Consider the following 18,875-nt stretch of genomic DNA (forward strand, 5'->3'; position numbering starts at 1 on the left):
GTCCCGCTAGCGTCATCGCCAAATTGCTGACGAATACCCAGAAAAGAAATATGGTCGATGTTTGAAAGCAGGGCAATTTGGAAAGTATTCTTGGAAGATCCCCACCCTCACTCAGGTGGAGATGAGACCCACACAGAAGAGGGCCTCTGCCGCCAGCGGGGGAAGCGGGCCGTCGGCATTGGCAACGTCGAGGTTAAATCTCATTCAGTTTCAATTCATTCACCCAAGCCACTGCTGGACGATAGTGCACTCTGTCATTTAAAAAGGAATTTTTATTTTTTATTTTATTTTAGCAGATTTTTCTCATTTTTTTTGTAGAAAACCCAAGGGCGGCACGGTGGCGCGGTGGTTCGCGCGGTCGCCTCACATCGAGAAGATTCTGGGTTGGAGCCCCGGGGTAGTCCAACCTCGGGGGGGTCGCCCCGGGTCGTCCTCTGTGTGGAGTTTGGATGTTCTCCCCGTGTCTGTGTGGGTTTCCTCCGGGGGCTCCGGTTTCCTTCCAAAGATATGTGGGTCAGGTGACTTGGCCGTACTAAATTGTCCCTAGGTTGGATGTGTGTGTGTGTGTGTGTGTGTGTGTGTGTGTGTGTGTGTGTGTGTGTGTGTGTGTGTGTGTGTGGGCCCTGTGATGGCCTGCTGCCCGGTGACTGCTGGGATAGACTCCAGCATCCCCGTGACCCTGAGAGCAGGATAAGCGGCTTGGATAATGGATGTCTGGATGGATGATGTGCTGCAGGATATCTTGTAAAACGTAAAACTGTTTGGTAGAAGCACTGGAGACATGCCCTCTTCATTTCCTCTAATGCATTTTTATCACTTCTGAGGTAATAGATATAAGACCACTTAGGTCCGAGTGAACCCGTGAAGCCTCTCTAATGGATGTCTTTATGCGTGCTCAATAATCCAGGTTAGGAAATCCAAAACAGTAGAACCGGTTCATCTGGACACAGCGTCTATTGAGAGAAACGTCTCATCGCTCATCTACGTGACCTCTTCAGTCTCACCTGACTGCAGCCATCCCACCCTTACAAACAATAAAATGCAGTGGCATAACAACCGAAACCAACGATCAGTTTCATATAACAACAACAACTTAGTTTTGTATAGCACCTTTCAAGGAACCCAAGGATGCTTTACAGTAGATAAGAGCAAAAAAAAGAGAAAATAAAAAGATTAAAATTAAGCTCAAAAGACTACAGACCATAGGCCTTAGTAAGAAGGTCGGTTTTCAGCATACTTTTAAAATCGTCCAAAGAAGCAGCGTTGCGGATCTCTGCTGGAATAGAGTCCCAAAGGGTGGCAGCTGCCACACTAAAGGCTCTGTCCCCAAAAGTCCGCAGGCTGGTGTGGGGCATGGAAGGCAGTTCTGTGTCTGCGGACCTCAGATTCCAGGAGGGAATATAGGGGTTGAGGAGGTCTGATAGGTACTGGGGGGGGGGGTATGGGCATGGAGGGATTTATAGGTGAGGAGGAGGATTTCATAAGAAATGCGGGATTTGACCGGGGGCCAGTGAAGGTGGACAAGGGTGGTGGGAGTGATGTGTTGCCTGGGTTTGGTGCAGGTGAGCACCCTGGCAGCTGAATTCTGCACATACTGAAGCCTGTCTAGGGCTTTGCTACGTACCCCAGACAGGACTCCATTGCAATAATCCGGACGGGAGGCGATGAAGGCATGGATGAGGGTCTCTGCCACGGAGTCTGAGAGTAATGCCTGGAGCCTGGGGATGTTTTGGAGGTGAAAGAAAGCAGATTTGGTGTGTGACCGGAATGAGAGGGTGGAGTCCAGAATGACACCAAGGTTGCGGACTTCTGGGGATGGGGCAGCCGGGGCAGCCATCCACCTCGAGGAGAATATCTCCAACCCTCCGGAGCAGCACCTTGGAAGCCACAACCATGAGCTCAGTGTTATTGGTATTTAGCTCGAGTAGATTTGATGACATCCAGAATTTTATTTGGTGGAGGCAGTTAACAAGGGATTGTGGGGGGGGGGGATGGCTGAGAGGATGGTCTAGTGCTGAGATAAAGCTGTGTGTCATCAGCATAGCAATGGAAACTTAAACCGTGGTGGCGAATGATCTAACCAAGGGAGAGCATGTGGATGGTAAAGAGCGAGGGTCGAAGCACAGAGCCTCTGGTTGACTGGGGCTCGGGTGGAACTGGAGTCTCTGATGGTGACAAACCATACAAATATGCAAATTGCTGTAAATATGAACTAGAGTTTCAATGGCCATGTGTACTATTCACAGAAGATTGGGGAATAGTTGCAATCACAGCATTGTAAGATGGCGACAGATGTACTCTCGGGCCCCCAAAGAGAGAGCCATGACAGAAGGACAACAGCTGCCTGAATGTAAACCAGTGGTGATTCTGTACGTGGCAGGAGTGGCAGAACAGTTGAGATGCGTAGTTTCCAAACACTGCGTCTCGGTTGCTTTTTCAAACCCCAAACACGCTGCACCAGAAATTGGTGCGCCCCAAGGGTCGGGTCCCCCAGCACAAACAGAGCAATATAGTGTACGCTGTTAAGTGCCAGGAGGATTACCATGACTTGTACGTCGGGGAAACTAAACGGACGCTGGCCAAGAAGATGGCACAACACAGCACAGAAGAGCCAACGTGTCAGGCCAGGACTCCACAGTCTACACCCATCTACAGACCAGTGGCCACTCTTTCAAGGATGAGGATGTGCACATCCTTGATAGGGAGGAACGCTGGTTTGAATGGGGAGTCAAAGAGGCCGTGAAGGGGGGGGGGGACTAAAAGTACATCTGTCACCGTCTTGCATGCATGAAGACACTTCCTTGATACCAAAATAACTTTGTTCTGACTGAGCTTTCCATAAGAGGCTGTGTGTGCGTGTGTGTAACAGGGGTTAGTTAGCCTGCAGATCTTGGCGTTCTTTCAACGGCTCACTGGCTCTCGTCCCCATTCCTCTAACAGGCTGTCTCTCCTTATAACCCGATAAGTCTGCGGGACAGCCGAGCTTCACAGACGTCTGTGACAGGGCACATCTTGTACATTCAAAGAGATTTCTTTACAAGGAGAGGTCATAGGTCAGACACTTTGGGACTGAACTCCGAATTTCTGTGCGATATTTCTTTGCAAAACAGCATAACATTTACACCAGTTTTACTGCTGAAGTGCAATTAAGGTTTGGTGCAGTTTTGTATTAACACTCGGGCATCGACCTAACACCAGAGGGATGAATGTTTTGCTCAACGGCACTTTGAAAGCAAAGATGGCAGCTTATCTACACGTTAGCTGTCGCAGGCGTCGAACCTTTGACTTTTAGGTTATCTGACATCTTTTTAACCATGTGGACGCCATTTCATCTTGATTACATTTCAGTTAGGTTGTACCTTGCACCATTATACATTTTGCACCAGTTAGGCCCACAAGTTGTTTCTCCGTCCCCACTGAGTCCAGTAGTCCACATGCACAGATTCAGTAGGAATTAATTACTATGTTCTGGTTAGCTTAAATCCAAATGATTGGATAATGATAGAAGCTCTGCTCTTACACCTTTTAGATCAGAGGACCTCAGCCCCAATTCTCTAGACCCCTCGTCTCCTCTGTGGAGATACAAGTGTTGCCATGACATGGTCGCATTCTGTGAAAATCTTTGCCTTATTGCTAAATGGTCCATTTGAGGCCGCGTCATGCAAGTCTTTTGCAATCACTTGATTAGGATTAAGTTGCAAGAGACACTGCATGTGGACTAAACTTTGACGTTATTCTCACTGCATGATCGGCCATGGACCAGTCCTTCGCATGCATGTCGTACTTTGCAATAAAGAAACGAAGTTTCCGATTCTTTGCTTGATACTTGCTGTAAAATTATTGTTTTCCCTTTCCTCGGATATTCTTAATGATAACAGCCATTGAGTTATCATGCAACAGTTTCCACAGACGGTCGTAATAATAGCCGTGTGTGTGAGACAGCTGTGTCCCCTCTGCTTTTCATGCATTACACAGCTGTGCATTTGTCAGGTGTCAAATAATCCACCCATTAGCCAAGCCGCTTATCCCAGTCAGGGTCGTGGGGATGATGGAGCCTACCCCAGCGGTCACTGGGCGGCAGGCGGGGAGACACCCTGGACAGGCCGCCAGGCCATCACAGGGCTCATTGCTGGGCAGCAACTGCGGGTCCAGCCCTGCACATGCCGCACTCAGTCACCCACTCAGTCACTGAGTCACTGAGTGAGTGATAGAGTTTCAGCGTTGGTCGGCTGACCGACGACGTCACTAGTAAACACGGAAGTGTTTTCCCCCCTGCTGGCCGTGAATCAGCACAGCGGTTCGCACACTAACCAACGTTATATAGTGCTGCTCATGGATACTACTGAGCCTCGTTGCAGAAAAACAAAGTCCAATTCACAAAGAGCCGCGCTAATAGCCACACGCACCTAGAGTGAAGTGGTGTAGTGTCCTCAGAGAGTCGGTGGGAACTGAAGCGCAGTCATATAGGGGCGTCACGGCCAGACTTTCCAGTGATCATGGCAGCAGCGATTGTGGCCAGGTTATTATTTCATATCGTCGGGGGACGACGCAACCACAGTAACTGCCGCGGCCGGGAAGCGAACCCGTATCGCCCGCACCGCAGGAGACATCGCTAACCGCTCGACTAAAGGGTCAGACCCGCCAGCCAGCGGCCAGCGTGTCTTCTTATCCATGCACCTTACACTGACCCTTGAGTCTAGCGCAGTGGTTCTCAACCTTTTTGGGGTCCTGGACCCCCTGCGTATTTTTGATCTACCCTGAGGACCCCTCCACCTGATCTTGGGGGAGGGGGGTTGCAATTTGATAGAAACTGCATTTTAAATTGCATTATAGCATTTATTCACTCTTTGGGGCAAAAATAAGAGCTTTCAGTTGTAACTTAGATATAGTTAACACAACAGAATTCTTATGCAGTAACTTTCAGATATATGTAACAAAACAGAATATGTATTCAGTAACTTTCAGATATATGTAACAACAGAATTGTTATGCAGTAACTTTTAACACTTGTGAAACAGATGTAATTAGAGAAAAAAGTCCTGTTACCCTTTATAGTTTAGGTAGATAAAGGTCTCAGTCACATTTGAGTAAAATAATCCCATTTCTATAAATGTCATAGGATCTTTTTTTAAAGATATTTTATTTTCACGGACCCCCTTGCAATTACACCACGGACCACTAGGGGTCCGCGGACCCCCGGTTGAGAAACACTGGTCTAGCGGTTAGCGGTGTCTCCTGCGGTGCGGGCGATACGGGTTCGCTTCCCGGCCGCGGCACTTCCTGTGGTTGCGTTGTCCCCCCCCCCCCGAATTCGCTACGATATGAAAAAGATAAATCGGCGCCATGTAACTGTATAAATAATCAGGGTTTGAAAACTGCTGCCCAGCACAGCCGCTATTCGCGGAACCGATGTCAAAACAGCCGCTTTTTAAACGTAGGCACGCCAAAACCAGCCGCTTCCTGAATGTAGTCGCGGTCCAGCCATGTATCGGGTTTTCACCTGGCCTTGTTTTCTTTTTTTCTTCTTAGTGTTTTGGTCGCCGGCACATGTCCCGGTCAACGTCCTCGCTTTGAAGCCGCGCTTGAAAGAAAGCAGAGCAGGATTGGTCAATCGCCGGTCAATCATTTAGCGTCTGGGGCAAACGGAAGGACAGGATTGGTCCAACGGTTTGCACCGAGAAGGCGGGACTGTAGCGGCTCAGTCAATGGACGGACAACGCCATTGGTCAGTAGTACATGCGTCATCGCTTTAGGGCGTCGTTATTGCCAACATCCAATGACGCAAGAGGCATTCCGGGAAAGGCGTGGTCTCGCCGCGCTCTTAACACGCGGCACTTCCTTACCGGCATTTCTGTGTCGTCTCACGCAGGGGGAGTGAGCACGGTGGTCTATTTATTTATTTATTGTAAAAAGTTTTTATTTTTATTTTTACGCGGAACATGCTCGGCCTGTGCCTTTACGTGCCCGTCCGGAACTCAGACCCGGTTGAGGTTGAGTACTTCGAGTCAAACGGGCTGCCGTCGGAGCTGAAGTCTCTTTTCAAGCTCAGCGTTTTCCTGCCGTCTCAGGAATTTTCCACCTACCGGAAATGGCGGACGGTAAATACGCCCGAAGTCTTACTTTTACTAAACCGCCGATTTTCAGCCAGTTTTGTGACCATGATCATAGATAGACGGATAAGATAAGATAGATATCATTTATACCATTAAATGTAGGGCAGCTTTTTTTGGGGGGTCTTTGAATGAACTCTTCACTTATGGCGCCCAACCGCCCAGCTGCGCCGGTTGGCGCATGTGGAGAACAGCGGGGGGACTACTTTATCGCGGAGGGAGGGGCTCCCTTGTATCCCCACGCGCCCTCAGACTGGTTCTGTGTGGGGGGAAGTTGGGTTTTTTTTACTGGTTTTGCAGCGCAGTGTTAAACGCTTTGACTGTGAGATTTGGCGAACGTTAGGTATCGCTTCCTGTGTGCAGTACAGGCGCGACCCGACCCGAACCTTCTGCTTCTGCGGTGTCTTATGCTTGAAATGTTGCAGCAGCATTACTAGTAGTAGTGGTAGCATTACTAGTAGTAGTAGTATTAGTAGTAGTAGCGTTACTAGTAGTAGTAGTGGCAGCAGCAGCATTACTAGTAGTAGTAGCATTACTAGTGGCAGCAGCAGCAGCATTACTAGTAGTAGCATTACTAGTAGTAGTAGTAGTAGCATTACTAGTAGTAGTGGCAGCAGCATTACTACTAGTAGTAGTGGCAGCAGCATTACTACTAGTAGTAGTAGTAGCATTACTAGCAGTAGTGGCAGCAGCAGCATTACTAGTAGTAGTGGCAGCAGCATTACTACTAGTAGTAGTAGCATTACTAGTAGTAGTAGTAGCATTACTAGCAGTAGTGGCAGCAGCATTACTACTAGTAGTAGTAGTGGCATTACTAGCAGTAGTGGCAGCAGCAGCAGCATTACTAGTAGTAGTGGTAGCATTACTACTAGTAGTAGTAGTAGCAGCATTACTACTAGTAGTAGTAGTAGTGCCTCTCACAACGAAGCCCCACAGCTGCTTCACTTGGTGCTAAATGCTGCATGCACGACACAGATAAGCCTTGCAATGTGGGGCCCCAGAAGCGGGGTAAAGTTAACTAACTTAGCCAACAGGTTCCAGCAGTTGGAGCCCTTTCGGCTTGCGAAGGTCATGACCACCACTAAGCCCAAATGTTAAGTTGTCCTGGTTTAAATATCGGTTCAGTTTATCAAAGTCAGTCAAATCGCAGATGCAATGTGCTTTGTATGACGTGAAAGTGCACACAGAAAAAGGTCAAGGGGGGAAAAAAGAAGACAAAATGGAAACATCTGGCCAAGCACATGTTTTCAGTAGCTAGATGTCTCTCTCATCTGGGGTTCACCATCCTGCCCACTTTGGGGCTTGAACCCAGTTTTCTTTCGTTTGGGAATCAAACCCCCGGTTATGGGACCATTAAATTGGTTCTTTTTAGGCAGGACTTGGAACACCCGAAATATCCGTTTGCCTTTGATGTACTTCTCAACAGGTTGAATTTACATGTTCTCTGGGCCGGTCAGCCTTGCTATGCAGGGCAGCCTCGATCGTGTTGCAGGGTTCTGCATGCCTAGCAGAGAAGTTAATGTACAGAAGGTTCTGGAGTGATGTTACTGTATGACTGTCACGCCTGCAGACAGCGGCTCAAATATCACTCAATGAGCTCCCCTGTGTTCCTGCCCTAGTTTAGAGCAATTAGCCGCCGCTTACATAGGATTATACATCTGCCGGTGCTGGCAGGTCGACCTGTGGTTAAATTTAAAGATAGACCGGAGATATCTACGACTAATACCCCCAGGTCATTAAGACGTGGATGTCATCGCAGACCTAGGTCTGCGATGCCAAAAGACCTGTTTCTCATGGCAAGTGGGTCACAGCATCTTGTTGGGTAGAGAAGGACAAACTAGAGCTGCTACTAAAGTCCAGTTTTGTGTTCGGGGGTCTTTAGTCTCATTTGTTTTATTTAAGAAGTCAAAGAGTAAACGTTGGAACAGAATAAAACAGATGCCTGACATGGTGTACATTCCAGATAGTGACTATGCTCATATCTAATTGTTATGCCATGGGTGCTTCTGTTACCCTTTCTCTGCATGCCACTGCTCTCCCCCTCTCTGTCACAGACACTATATTATGAAGACTTGCTGTGTCGACTGAATTTTCTGTTAGTTCCACATAGGTCGACCATAGCCACCTCTACCAGCACATGAAACCCATTTAACCTTTGTCCAACAGCCTCAGTGTCAGTCTGCCAGACCTGTTTTAATAGACCAGGGCTGTTAAATGTTTTGCTGTGGGAGAATTTGCCGGTCAAAATCCTAATTATCATCTGCTGAGTGATTTGAAGTGAGAATGCCACTTCTTCATAACCCCGTTCTTCTTTTTGTAGAAAACGAGAGGAGAAGGACGAGAAGAGAAGGATGTTGATGGACAGCTGGACTTTGACGAGTTTGTTCACTACTTGCAAGATTATGAAAAGGACCTGAAACTGGTTGTAAAAAGCCTTGACAGGAAAAATGCAGGTATGTTTTCACTTTTCATGTACCCCTATTGAGCTGGTGTTTTCAAATTTAGATGAATTTTGATGAGAATGGTCTCACTCGGTCTTTATGCATGCTCAATAATCCAGGTAAGAAAATCACATAAAGTTGAATCGGTTCATCTGGACACAACGTTTATTGAGAGAGAAACATTTCATCACTCATCTACGTGACCTCTTCAGTATCAACTGACTGAAGTGACTTGTTCATTGGGTAAACTAAACAAACGCTATGGCACAACACAGAAGAGCTACCACGTCAGGCTAGGCATCCACAGGCTACACCCATCTACAGGCCAGTGGCCACTCTTTGAAGGATGAGGATGTGCACATCCTTGATACGAAGGAACGCTGCTTTCAACGGGGAGTCAAAGAGGCCATCTAGCATCTTACAATGATGTGATTGCAACTATTCCCCAATCCTCTGTGAATAGTTCACATGGCCATTGTAACTCTAGTTAATGGTCACGGCAATTTGCATATGAAACCGATCGTGTTTTTCGGTCGTTATGCCTCTATATTATTTATAAGGGTGGGGATACTTGCTGTCAGTTGAGACTGAAGAGGTCACTTATGCCCCTTTCCCACTACATGGTACTGGCTCGACTCAACTCTACTCGCTTTTTTTTTTTTTTTTTCCACTGGGCAAAAGTTAGGGATAGTACACGGTACCAGGTACTTTTTTTTGGTGCCACCTCCGTCAAGATTCCAAGTGAGTTGAGCCGATACTAAAAGGTGACGTGAAAATACCACTATAAATAAATAAATAAATTCTAAATAGATATAAATATATGTATATTTATTTAAATACAAATAAAATCTTAATAAAAAAAAAACAGTCAACACACCCACAAATGACCAGCGGGGGCTTTGCCGTGAGGGGATACTATCTACAGTGGAAAACGAAATCCCAAAAAGTAAAGTGAGTCAAATAGAGTTGAGTTGAGCCAGTACCATGCAGTGGAAAAGGGGCCTTAGATGAGTGATGAAACGTTTCTCTCAATAAAGGTTGTGTCCACATGAACTGATTCAACTTTCTGTGGTCTCACTTGGGTTCTCCTGCCTCATATGGCTGTCATGTAACCTGTTTTCTCTGCTTTCTTCATCAGGGCGCATTGATTCCAAGGATCTCATGCAGTCTCTGCAGGACCTCGGTGTCCATATTTCGCTGCAGCATGCTGAGAAAGTCCTTAAAAGGTAATTATCGTGGAGATGGGGTGAAGGTTCACAACTCTGTCATGCAGCATTAGCCAAGTGGTTTTCATTGGAGGGCATGGCACCATTCTGGTGTTACAAAATGAACCCTATCAGTATGCCCTAGGGAAAGTGAAGACTATTTGATGTTGTGCAGTGCTATTTTTGGTACTTAATTAAATTATCTTGCCCTATACTGCGACATATTTTGAACACACAACCACTGTGCAAATATAAAGTAAGCCTATTTGTTTTGTTGGTGACAGACATTCCAGTTTGTAGTCATTTAAATTCGAGGAATTCATTAAATGACTGAAAGAACATGTTAAGCAAGGACTGCCAGTAACACATTAACAGCTCTGGTTGAGGTTGTTAAACTGACAGTCATCACAACACAAGATGGTGTTAACCCGAAGTGTTTTTAATTTGGTTTTTTACAGTATGAACAAAAATGGAACGATGACAATCAGCTGGAATGAATGGAGCAACTATCCACCGGTGGAGACGGAGAGCGTCCCTGAAATCATCCTGTACTGGAAACACTCCATGGTAAGATGCACATAAACGCACACTATAAACAGGAAAAAAAAACCGTGACATCAAGTGTAGAAAATTTACCAGATTTGCTGCTTCACCTACTAGGACGTGACCTGGGTGTTTTATGTTTAATGCGTTTATGGCGGCGAAGCGCCCAAGTAAAACTTTAACGACAGCAAGCGGCTCTCTCTCTCTCGCTGCAGCTAACTATAACCCTTTTCCCGCTGGCCCAAAAAACCCGCTAATGTCCACCTTTGGTCAATGTAAAAAGGTGGACGTTGGCGTGGGAAAAGGGTATATGGTAGAACACGAATTGCAACTGCCAGTGAGTAAACGACTATTCAGCAACAGTACAACACTTTAATGTTGTTTTAGAAAAAAAATAAAGTAATTGCTTGAGAATAATATCTGGTTTGTAAATTGTCTTTTGAAAAAGCTAAAATGCTCTTTTAAAAAAAAAGCTCAAACTTGAAAGAAAAAGCTAAAATGATAGAAAACGATTACAAACCAGTAGCTGAATCGATACATACAAGAGGTCGTTATAAGTTGTCGGGGCAATACGATTAAGACTTTGATCATCCACAAAAGCACAGATTAAGTGTCTTTTTTTTGTACCTTCTTGTTACACAACTCGCATGTTATCAAAGCCAACATCACAGAGATAATTTGATGCCCCTGTACAGCCCGGTACGGAACGAAGGGCATGGGAACACAACCCGCCTAGTGGAGATGATAAGTCGCAGTGCTGTTGTTTCAGTGTCCCATTAATTCAGTTGTTTTATCTGTTAATGGCTTTGTTGAAATGCAAATCCCTAAGAATGTTTTAGGTCGGCACATGTGGTGCGTCAGCAGAATAAATGCTATTAGCATTTGAGATGCTCCGGTCGCTGGCAGATGAGTCTGTCGGGAGGATTTCATGGGTTATCTGGTTCTTATGTAAAACCAGGCTGCAATCAGAGCAAGTGGAGACCCAAAATTAACTCCCTGAACTGCCTCACAGGAGGACAGTATGATCTTGGGTGGTTTACAAACTCTTGACATCTTAGAACATCCAGTGATTTTTTTTTTTTATTTTATAGCGCCTCACCTCGTCTTGTCCTGCCAATGTCCAGGGTTAATAATAGAATAGGGTGTCAGCCAAAATGACAGCCAAAACAAAGGCCAAATGAAATGGCAGGGTGCAAGGCCTGTACTAAAACAATCAAAGCTGGGTTTAATTGGCCTACGAGAATTTTCTGACATGGCATCAGAGAGGTTATTTCTGTCTGAAAGTCACAACTGTAGTCGTGGCTGAAATGTCTCCCAGCGAGTCATCTAAATGTCTTTTTAATGTGGAACCGCTCCTTCTTTGGACGGAATCAGCGCTGTACACTCTGGCACGGGTCCACAGGTGCAGGTTTAGATGGCTCCGGTTAAGCCCGTGTCTGAGCACTCCTGTCCTGACCCAAGTGGTTACGAAACTGTCTCTTTAGAGTCATGCTCTCCGGCCTGTTCTCAGGAAACATTAAGATTTTTGCGGCTGAAATCTGATCTGCAGTGTGCACGAGGAAAACAAACTAAGCTCGCATGCTGAACTTTAAACTTGGTGGGTTTGAGCGGTCACATGATGTTAACACTAGTCTGAAAGATGAGCTCCACTGACGCACATTTAGCCATCATCAAGGCCATTCACGTGGCCCTAAAGAGAAAACCCTACTGAAAAGTTCACATGCTGAATATGAAATGTTACCCATTAAACACAAGGAGCTGAAGTATCTAAGCATATGTCACCTGTACCTAAAACCATTTTACCAGCTAGCTTGGTTCTGATAGAAAAGAGTTAAATTCAAAAAATGGCTGACACCTTCCATATTGGTTGTAGTGGACGAACTTGACCATCCACAGCCAGAAGTTGTCAGTGTTAGGCAGGAAATGTTCTACTCTATTCCTAACATTGTACCATGTCTTGTCCCTCTTGTAGATTTTCGATGTAGGGGAGAACCTGATGGTGCCGGATGAGTTCACGACGGAGGAGAAAATGACGGGCATGTGGTGGAGGCACCTGGTGGCAGGTGGAGGGGCTGGTGTCGTGTCCAGAAGCTGCACCGCACCTTTGGACCGCGTCAAAGTGATGATGCAGGTGAGAGGACTAATGGACTGCTGTTTTTTTTTTTTTTTTTTAGATTGGAGAATTTCAAAGTTAAAACAAGCCAGATTCTTTACAATCATTCCAGTGATGAACATCATGGGGAACGTATGCAGATATGAACTGGAAAAATATTTGGGGAAATGGACATTTTTAGGCCCAGATTAAGCAGTTGCCTAACAAATGCTGACAATCATTTACTTCAGACGAAGGTGTGATGAGATTATCTGAGGGCCATAAACAGGTTAATGTGCACGGGACAGTTCAGAAGCTGCGGGGCCAGAGTTAGGGGGCAAATTGTTAAATGTGCTTCACCAAACCAACCAATGAGAGCTCATGCACCGCTGTCATGCCCCCTTCAGAAGTGATAGGAGAGTGTAGACTGACTTAGTCATCAGTAATCAAATGGTCTGATCGAAAAGGATCTGTGTCAGTGGCCTCCCATTTGCGTCAGTAGGCCTGTTGCAGAAAGTCGACTTTGACACTTCTGACAAATCATTCCATTGAACTCTTAACTTTGTACCATTGATCGTGATCAAGTGTCCAAGAAATTTTATTTTCTGATTGGTTAAACATACACCTGACCTACTTGGCGGTCCTAGTTGTCAGTAAAGGCTCCATCGACCTTGCCTTTAGCTCTCATTAACCCCCCCGCCAGGAAGAAAAAAAAAACACACATCCACCAAACATGTTTTTTCTCTCCCCCCCCCCCCCCGCCCTCAGGTTCATGGTTCCCGTAGCAACAACATGTGCATCATGAGCGGGATGGCACAGATGATAAAGGAAGGAGGGATGAGGTCGCTGTGGCGAGGCAACGGAGTCAACGTGCTAAAAATCGCCCCAGAATCAGCCCTCAAGTTCATGGCATATGAGCAGGTAACATCCATTAATGACCTCAAAAACCAAGAATTCTTTTTCTGTTTATGTAGACATGAGGACATGCACAGATGATACTTTTATTTTCAAAAGGAAGTCATTCCAAACCTCCATGCAGAGAAGAGCGTATGAACAGGGCTCCAGTCTAACTTTCTGCATTAGTTGCACTGGTGCACCTAACTTTTTCATTTAGCTGCACCAGCACATAATTTAGGTGCAGCCAAGATTTTTCAAGATTTCTTGGCATCGCAATAACACGTTATAAGCATTAGCTTTTCAGTCGGATCCACGATTTGAACAGACACTTCTCTTTTTTTTTTTCTTCTTCCAAAGTGTCGGTGATCATCTCAATGAACTTGGCTCACGCAGTGTTTTGTTATTGTAGGCCGGGTTTACATGTAACCCGTTCTTTTTCATAAGGATGATCTGGGACTTAAATGTAGTAAAAGGCACTTCTTCTTTGGCTGTATTATAAGCAGTGTTAAATTTCATTATCATACCTGACTCCTCACTGCTTTGGTTTGCCACTGCCTGGCACTGAAAACACCTTTCCCCACCCGCATTCCGCGAAGACCCGCCTTACTCTGCCTCTAATTGGCTAGTACTTGTTGCCTTCATTGGTTAGATTGGTTAGGTTTAGGCATGAGGAGTGAGATGATTAGGGTAAGAATATCAGTTTCAGAGCCAATTGGAGGCAAAGTAGGATGTCTTTGCAGAATGTGGGTGGGAAACAATAACGCTACACACACGCGGACCTAAATTTCAGGTGCACTGGTGAGACCAATGAAAGTGTTTAGTCTCACTTTACAGATTTTTGGTCGCATGTGCAACCCTAGAGCCCTGATTAAGTTCCATTTCCTGTTGAGGATGTGCTCTGAGTCAGTTTGATAACGCGAGTCTTTGTTCTTCTGTGCTTAATTGACTTTCCCAGATCAAACGTTTGATCGGCAGCGATAAGGAGACACTGAGCATAGTGGAGCGCTTTGTCGCCGGCTCCCTGGCAGGAGTCATCGCCCAGAGCACCATCTACCCCATGGAGGTGATTATCTTTAAGTCAAGTCTACTCTATAAAAACAGATTTCTAAAACCTTTAGATTGCAGAGTCTCTCAAAGACCTTCCATGTCTTTTATTATAATTGTTTCTCAACCAAATTAAGCTTTTCTTACGGTTCTGAGGAACATTCTGTTGTTTAAAAAAAAAAAACCCAGCTTGACGGTGTCGAGGTATTGTTTTTTCTGTTCCTCAGGTCCTGAAAACTCGTCTTGCTCTGAGAAAGACTGGGCAGTACTCTGGTATCTCTAATTGTGCGAAACAGATCCTCAGGACAGAGGGGCTCCGAGCGTTTTATAAGGGTTATATCCCAAACTTGCTGGGCATCATCCCCTACGCCGGCATCGACCTGGCGATCTATGAGGTAAGCTACCACATTTACACTGAATGACCACAGACCCAGCATGCTGGAGACCGATTGTACAGCTACATGATTTTTGATTTTTTTTTTTTTTTAAACTGATTTGATGATTGACTACTATTTTATCCAACTTGTGTTTTTTAAATCTTTTTTTTTTTGCCCCCCCCCCCCTCCAGACGCTTAAGAATCGCTGGTTGCAGCAGTACGGTACCAACAGCAGCGATCCGGGTGTGTTTGTCCTGCTGGCCTGTGGCACGGTGTCCAGTACCTGTGGTCAGCTGGCCAGTTACCCACTGGCTCTCGTGCGCACTCGTATGCAAGCCCAAGGTAAAGCCCACTGCCAAGAAATACCCCTCCAAACTTAACCAGTGTGGAGTTTAGATCCTAATGCATGGCTGGAAAGCCAGCAAGATGAGCTGTGTCAGATTCAAGTCTTGAAAGTGGTCGGATAATTTTTGTAGATACACTACCGTTCAAAAGTTTGGGATCACCCAAACAATTTTGTGTTTTCCATGAAAAGTCACACTTATTCACCACCATATGTTGTGAAATGAATAGAAAATAGAGTCAAGACATTGACAAGGTTAGAAATAATGATTTGTATTTGAAATAAGATTTTTTTTACATCAAACTTTGCTTTCGTCAAAGAATCCTCCATTTGCAGCAATTACAGCATTGCAGACCTTTGGCATTCTAGCTGTTAATTTGTTGAGGTAATCTGGAGAAATTGCACCCCACGCTTCCAGAAGCAGCTCCCACAAGTTGGATTGGTTGGATGGGCACTTCTTTGAGCAGATTGAGTTTCTGGAGCATCACATTTGTGGGGTCAATTAAACGCTCAAAATGGCCAGAAAAAGAGAACTTTCATCTGAAACTCGACAGTCTATTCTTGTTCTTAGAAATGAAGGCTATTCCATGCGAGAAATTGCTAAGAAATTGAAGATTTCCTACACCGGTGTGTACTACTCCCTTCAGAGGACAGCACAAACAGGCTCTAACCAGAGTAGAAAAAGAAGTGGGAGGCCGCGTTGCACAACTGAGCAAGAAGATAAGTACATTAGAGTCTCTAGTTTGAGAAACAGACGCCTCACAGGTCCCCAACTGGCATCTTCATTAAATAGTACCTGTTAGAGCCTGTTTGTGCTGTCCTCTGAAGGGAGTAGTACACACCGGTGTAGGAAATCTTCAATTTCTTAGCAATTTCTCGCATGGAATAGCCTTCATTTCTAAGAACAAGAATAGACTGTCGAGTTTCAGATGAAAGTTCTCTTTTTCTGGCCATTTTGAGCGTTTAATTGACCCCACAAATGTGATGCTCCAGAAACTCAATCTGCTCAAAGAAGTGCCCATCCAACCAATCCAACTTGTGGGAGCTGCTTCTGGAAGCGTGGGGTGCAATTTCTCCAGATTACCTCAACAAATTAACAGCTAGAATGCCAAAGGTCTGCAATGCTGTAATTGCTGCAAATGGAGGATTCTTTGACGAAAGCAAAGTTTGATGTAAAAAAAAACTTATTTCAAATACAAATCATTATTTCTAACCTTGTCAATGTCTTGACTCTATTTTCTATTCATTTCACAACATATGGTGGTGAATAAGTGTGACTTTTCATGGAAAACACAAAATTGTTTGGGTGATCCCAAACTTTTGAACGGTAGTGTACGTATGTGTTGAAATTGCAGGATATCCGTGGTTATGAATAATCTGGCTTTTTATGCAGTTTGTCAGTTTAGTGACATTCTTGTTATTGACGAAGAGAAAAAAAACTTGTATTCCATCTTTCCTCTTAGTGTTTCTATTGACATGGATCAAAATTAAAACCCAGTTTTGAAATAAGTCTGGTTCGTGAATTTGAAAATGTGTTTGTTGCTTGTCTGTGGCCAGCAGCTCACAAGACTAAAGTTTTTTTTGTTTGTTTGTTTGTTTAGCTGTTGTGGAGGGCAGCCAGCAGGCAACCATGACGGGACTCTTTAGGCAGATCCTCCAGACTGAGGGCCCCACAGGACTCTACAGGGGCCTGGCTCCCAACTTCATGAAGGTCATCCCGGCCGTCAGCATTAGCTACGTTGTGTACGAGCGCTTGAAAACGACGCTGGGAGTGACATCACGCTGAATCGACTCACGGCCGTCTGTTCAACATTCAAGGCTGGACTATGACCCCTGCCCACAATAGCTGACACCCCACCCCCAATCCAGAGCTCAGTCCAGAGAATCCAGGGACCCTGTGAGGTTCCCGAGAGGTTTGTGGAGCCACCTCATTCTGTGAATGTCAGCCGGTGAAATACAAACCAGTACACTAAAGACATGAACCTCTGACACCTGAACTTTGTGAGCTCAAGTTTTGAGGGATGGGGGCGCGCTGTCGTTTCCCCAAAATGCTGCTATTTATGTTTTAAAGAGAAATTCTTTTGATAGTGAGGAAAGCACAACACTGTGTGGGTGATGGAATATAAACCAAGGACCAAATGTTGTCTGGCTCACCTAACATTTTGGGTTTTAGTGCCTGAGCAAATCTTTCACCTTTGTTCATTTTTAATCCGTCACTGTCGGTTAGACGTGCACCACTGCCCTTAACACAAACAGGAAATGAAAAGAAATGACTGCAGATGTTGCATCAGTGTTTTGAACGTTTGTTAATTTCGTTCTGCCTGCCGCAGAGAAGTTTTATCAAATGAAGGGATTTCTGAATGAATGTGTGATCAGCCAGCACCTGTATTTTCTTCAATGGAAATAATAGAAACGTCCCTCCTGAGTGAATGATGGCAGTTTGCCATATGATCTGTATTTATTCATCCATCCAGTATTTATTGTTTTTATTGTCAAGAGGTTTGCTGGTGATGGGCTGAACGCACTTTACTGGTGTTGAGTTGCTGTTGAAGAGCCATATGCGTCCGAATGCAGCTGGAGAAGTGTGTGTGTGTGTGTGTGTGTGTGTGTGTGTGTGAGAGAGAGAGATTACGTTCAGGGTGGGGAAACTGAGCAGCACACGGCTGACCACGTTAATGTTCCTAGCCACTCGGGAGGGTGACCGTCCTTTTTCATGTCCTGGTAAAATGGTTTCTAGTTACTTTTGTGGCTGGTGGGCTGAAACTTGGGTGTCCTCCATTGTTTTTGATCTACTTTAGAGATTGAACACACTATCTTTTTTCTTTTTTTTAATTATGTGTTAATTCTTGCAAGTATGTATTTTGCCCTCAAAACTAAATGTTCGTTTCTCAGGTTAGTGGGCAATTTGGATGTTTAATTTTTTTTGTTTTCCATACTTGTTGGAACACTTGAAGCGTCTTTTCAAGGGTTTATGCTTTGAGAAACCGTGGCTTGAATATATGAGCTAAAGAATGCACTTTAATCACGCTGGAAGGGCTTCTGGATGTTAGTAATGAACACACTTGAAGAGAAGATATGCTAATTCATTGGTAAGGAATGATTATAGCATTGCTGTTTTGATGGACCATTTTTATGTAAATAAAAACCAAGTCGTGTAAAAACAAGCATGGTGTCTGTTGGATTCCCATGCAGCAAACCTGGATGACAGCACAAACCAGCTGGGATGTGGTTTCTCTTTCTCACACCCACTTTCTCGCCTTAAGTGAAAAGACATACAGGGTGAGAACCTGAAATATGTAACAGCTTGTTTCAAAAATGCAATTTTATAAAAAGCATTACCTTCAATCTAGCTTTAGCTATTCGCACACTGGTTACAGAGGAGCACCGAGCGAAGACCATTTGGAACTGAGTGCTGTTAGCAGTTGGAGACACAAACTTTCACATCACATCAGGGTTCTCACTGATATAAGGGCGGTTCTTCAATCTGGGGAACTTTTGGCTTTCAAAAATTTTGAAAAAATAAATGTCTTTAAAATCTGCCCCCCCCCCAGAGCTCTATTAATTAAGTGGTCTGGAACAAATATCTTAATAAGGTTGACGTTATGACGCCTCTTTCAAAGCTGTAACAGCAGCGTGTGACGTCACGACGCTCCTCACCTTTTTGGAGAAAAAGTTGGCCGGGTCTTAAACTTGCTAAGCTAACCTGTTAGCTAGCACACAGTGTACAATGAATTTTCTTATTTCTGAACTAAAATACTCGGTAACGTGTTTGGTGACGACGCCTAATAAGCATCCTCTCAGATCAGGACACAAATCTTCACAT

General features: G+C 44.9%; 1 protein-coding gene across 1 annotated transcript; it reads left to right on the forward strand.

The window, feature by feature from the left end:
* Nucleotides 1-5,866: 5,866 nt before the first annotated feature.
* Nucleotides 5,867-18,216, forward strand: slc25a25a (solute carrier family 25 member 25a). Its single transcript, XM_056302231.1, has 10 exons — nucleotides 5,867-6,098; nucleotides 8,431-8,563; nucleotides 9,690-9,777; nucleotides 10,215-10,323; nucleotides 12,272-12,430; nucleotides 13,160-13,312; nucleotides 14,244-14,351; nucleotides 14,560-14,727; nucleotides 14,901-15,051; nucleotides 16,654-18,216. The coding sequence occupies exons 1-10, from the start codon at nucleotides 5,940-5,942 to the stop codon at nucleotides 16,836-16,838; spliced, it is 1,413 nt and encodes a 470-aa protein (XP_056158206.1). The 5' UTR covers nucleotides 5,867-5,939; the 3' UTR covers nucleotides 16,839-18,216.
* Nucleotides 18,217-18,875: the final 659 nt, after the last annotated feature.

Source organism: Lampris incognitus, chromosome 1 (genome assembly GCF_029633865.1).
Source record: "Lampris incognitus isolate fLamInc1 chromosome 1, fLamInc1.hap2, whole genome shotgun sequence".
In the NCBI taxonomy this organism is placed as follows: Eukaryota; Metazoa; Chordata; class Actinopteri; order Lampriformes; family Lampridae; genus Lampris; species Lampris incognitus.

Bases quoted from the DNA above. Each gene is read 5' to 3' on its own strand.
- slc25a25a (XM_056302231.1), top strand. From the start codon at position 5,940: ATGCTCGGCCTGTGCCTTTACGTGCCCGTCCGGAACTCAGACCCGGTT. The intron at 10,324-12,271 runs GTAAGATGCACA...TCCCTCTTGTAG, and splicing joins TGTACTGGAAACACTCCATG to ATTTTCGATGTAGGGGAGAA. The intron at 12,431-13,159 runs GTGAGAGGACTA...CCCCGCCCTCAG, and splicing joins GCGTCAAAGTGATGATGCAG to GTTCATGGTTCCCGTAGCAA.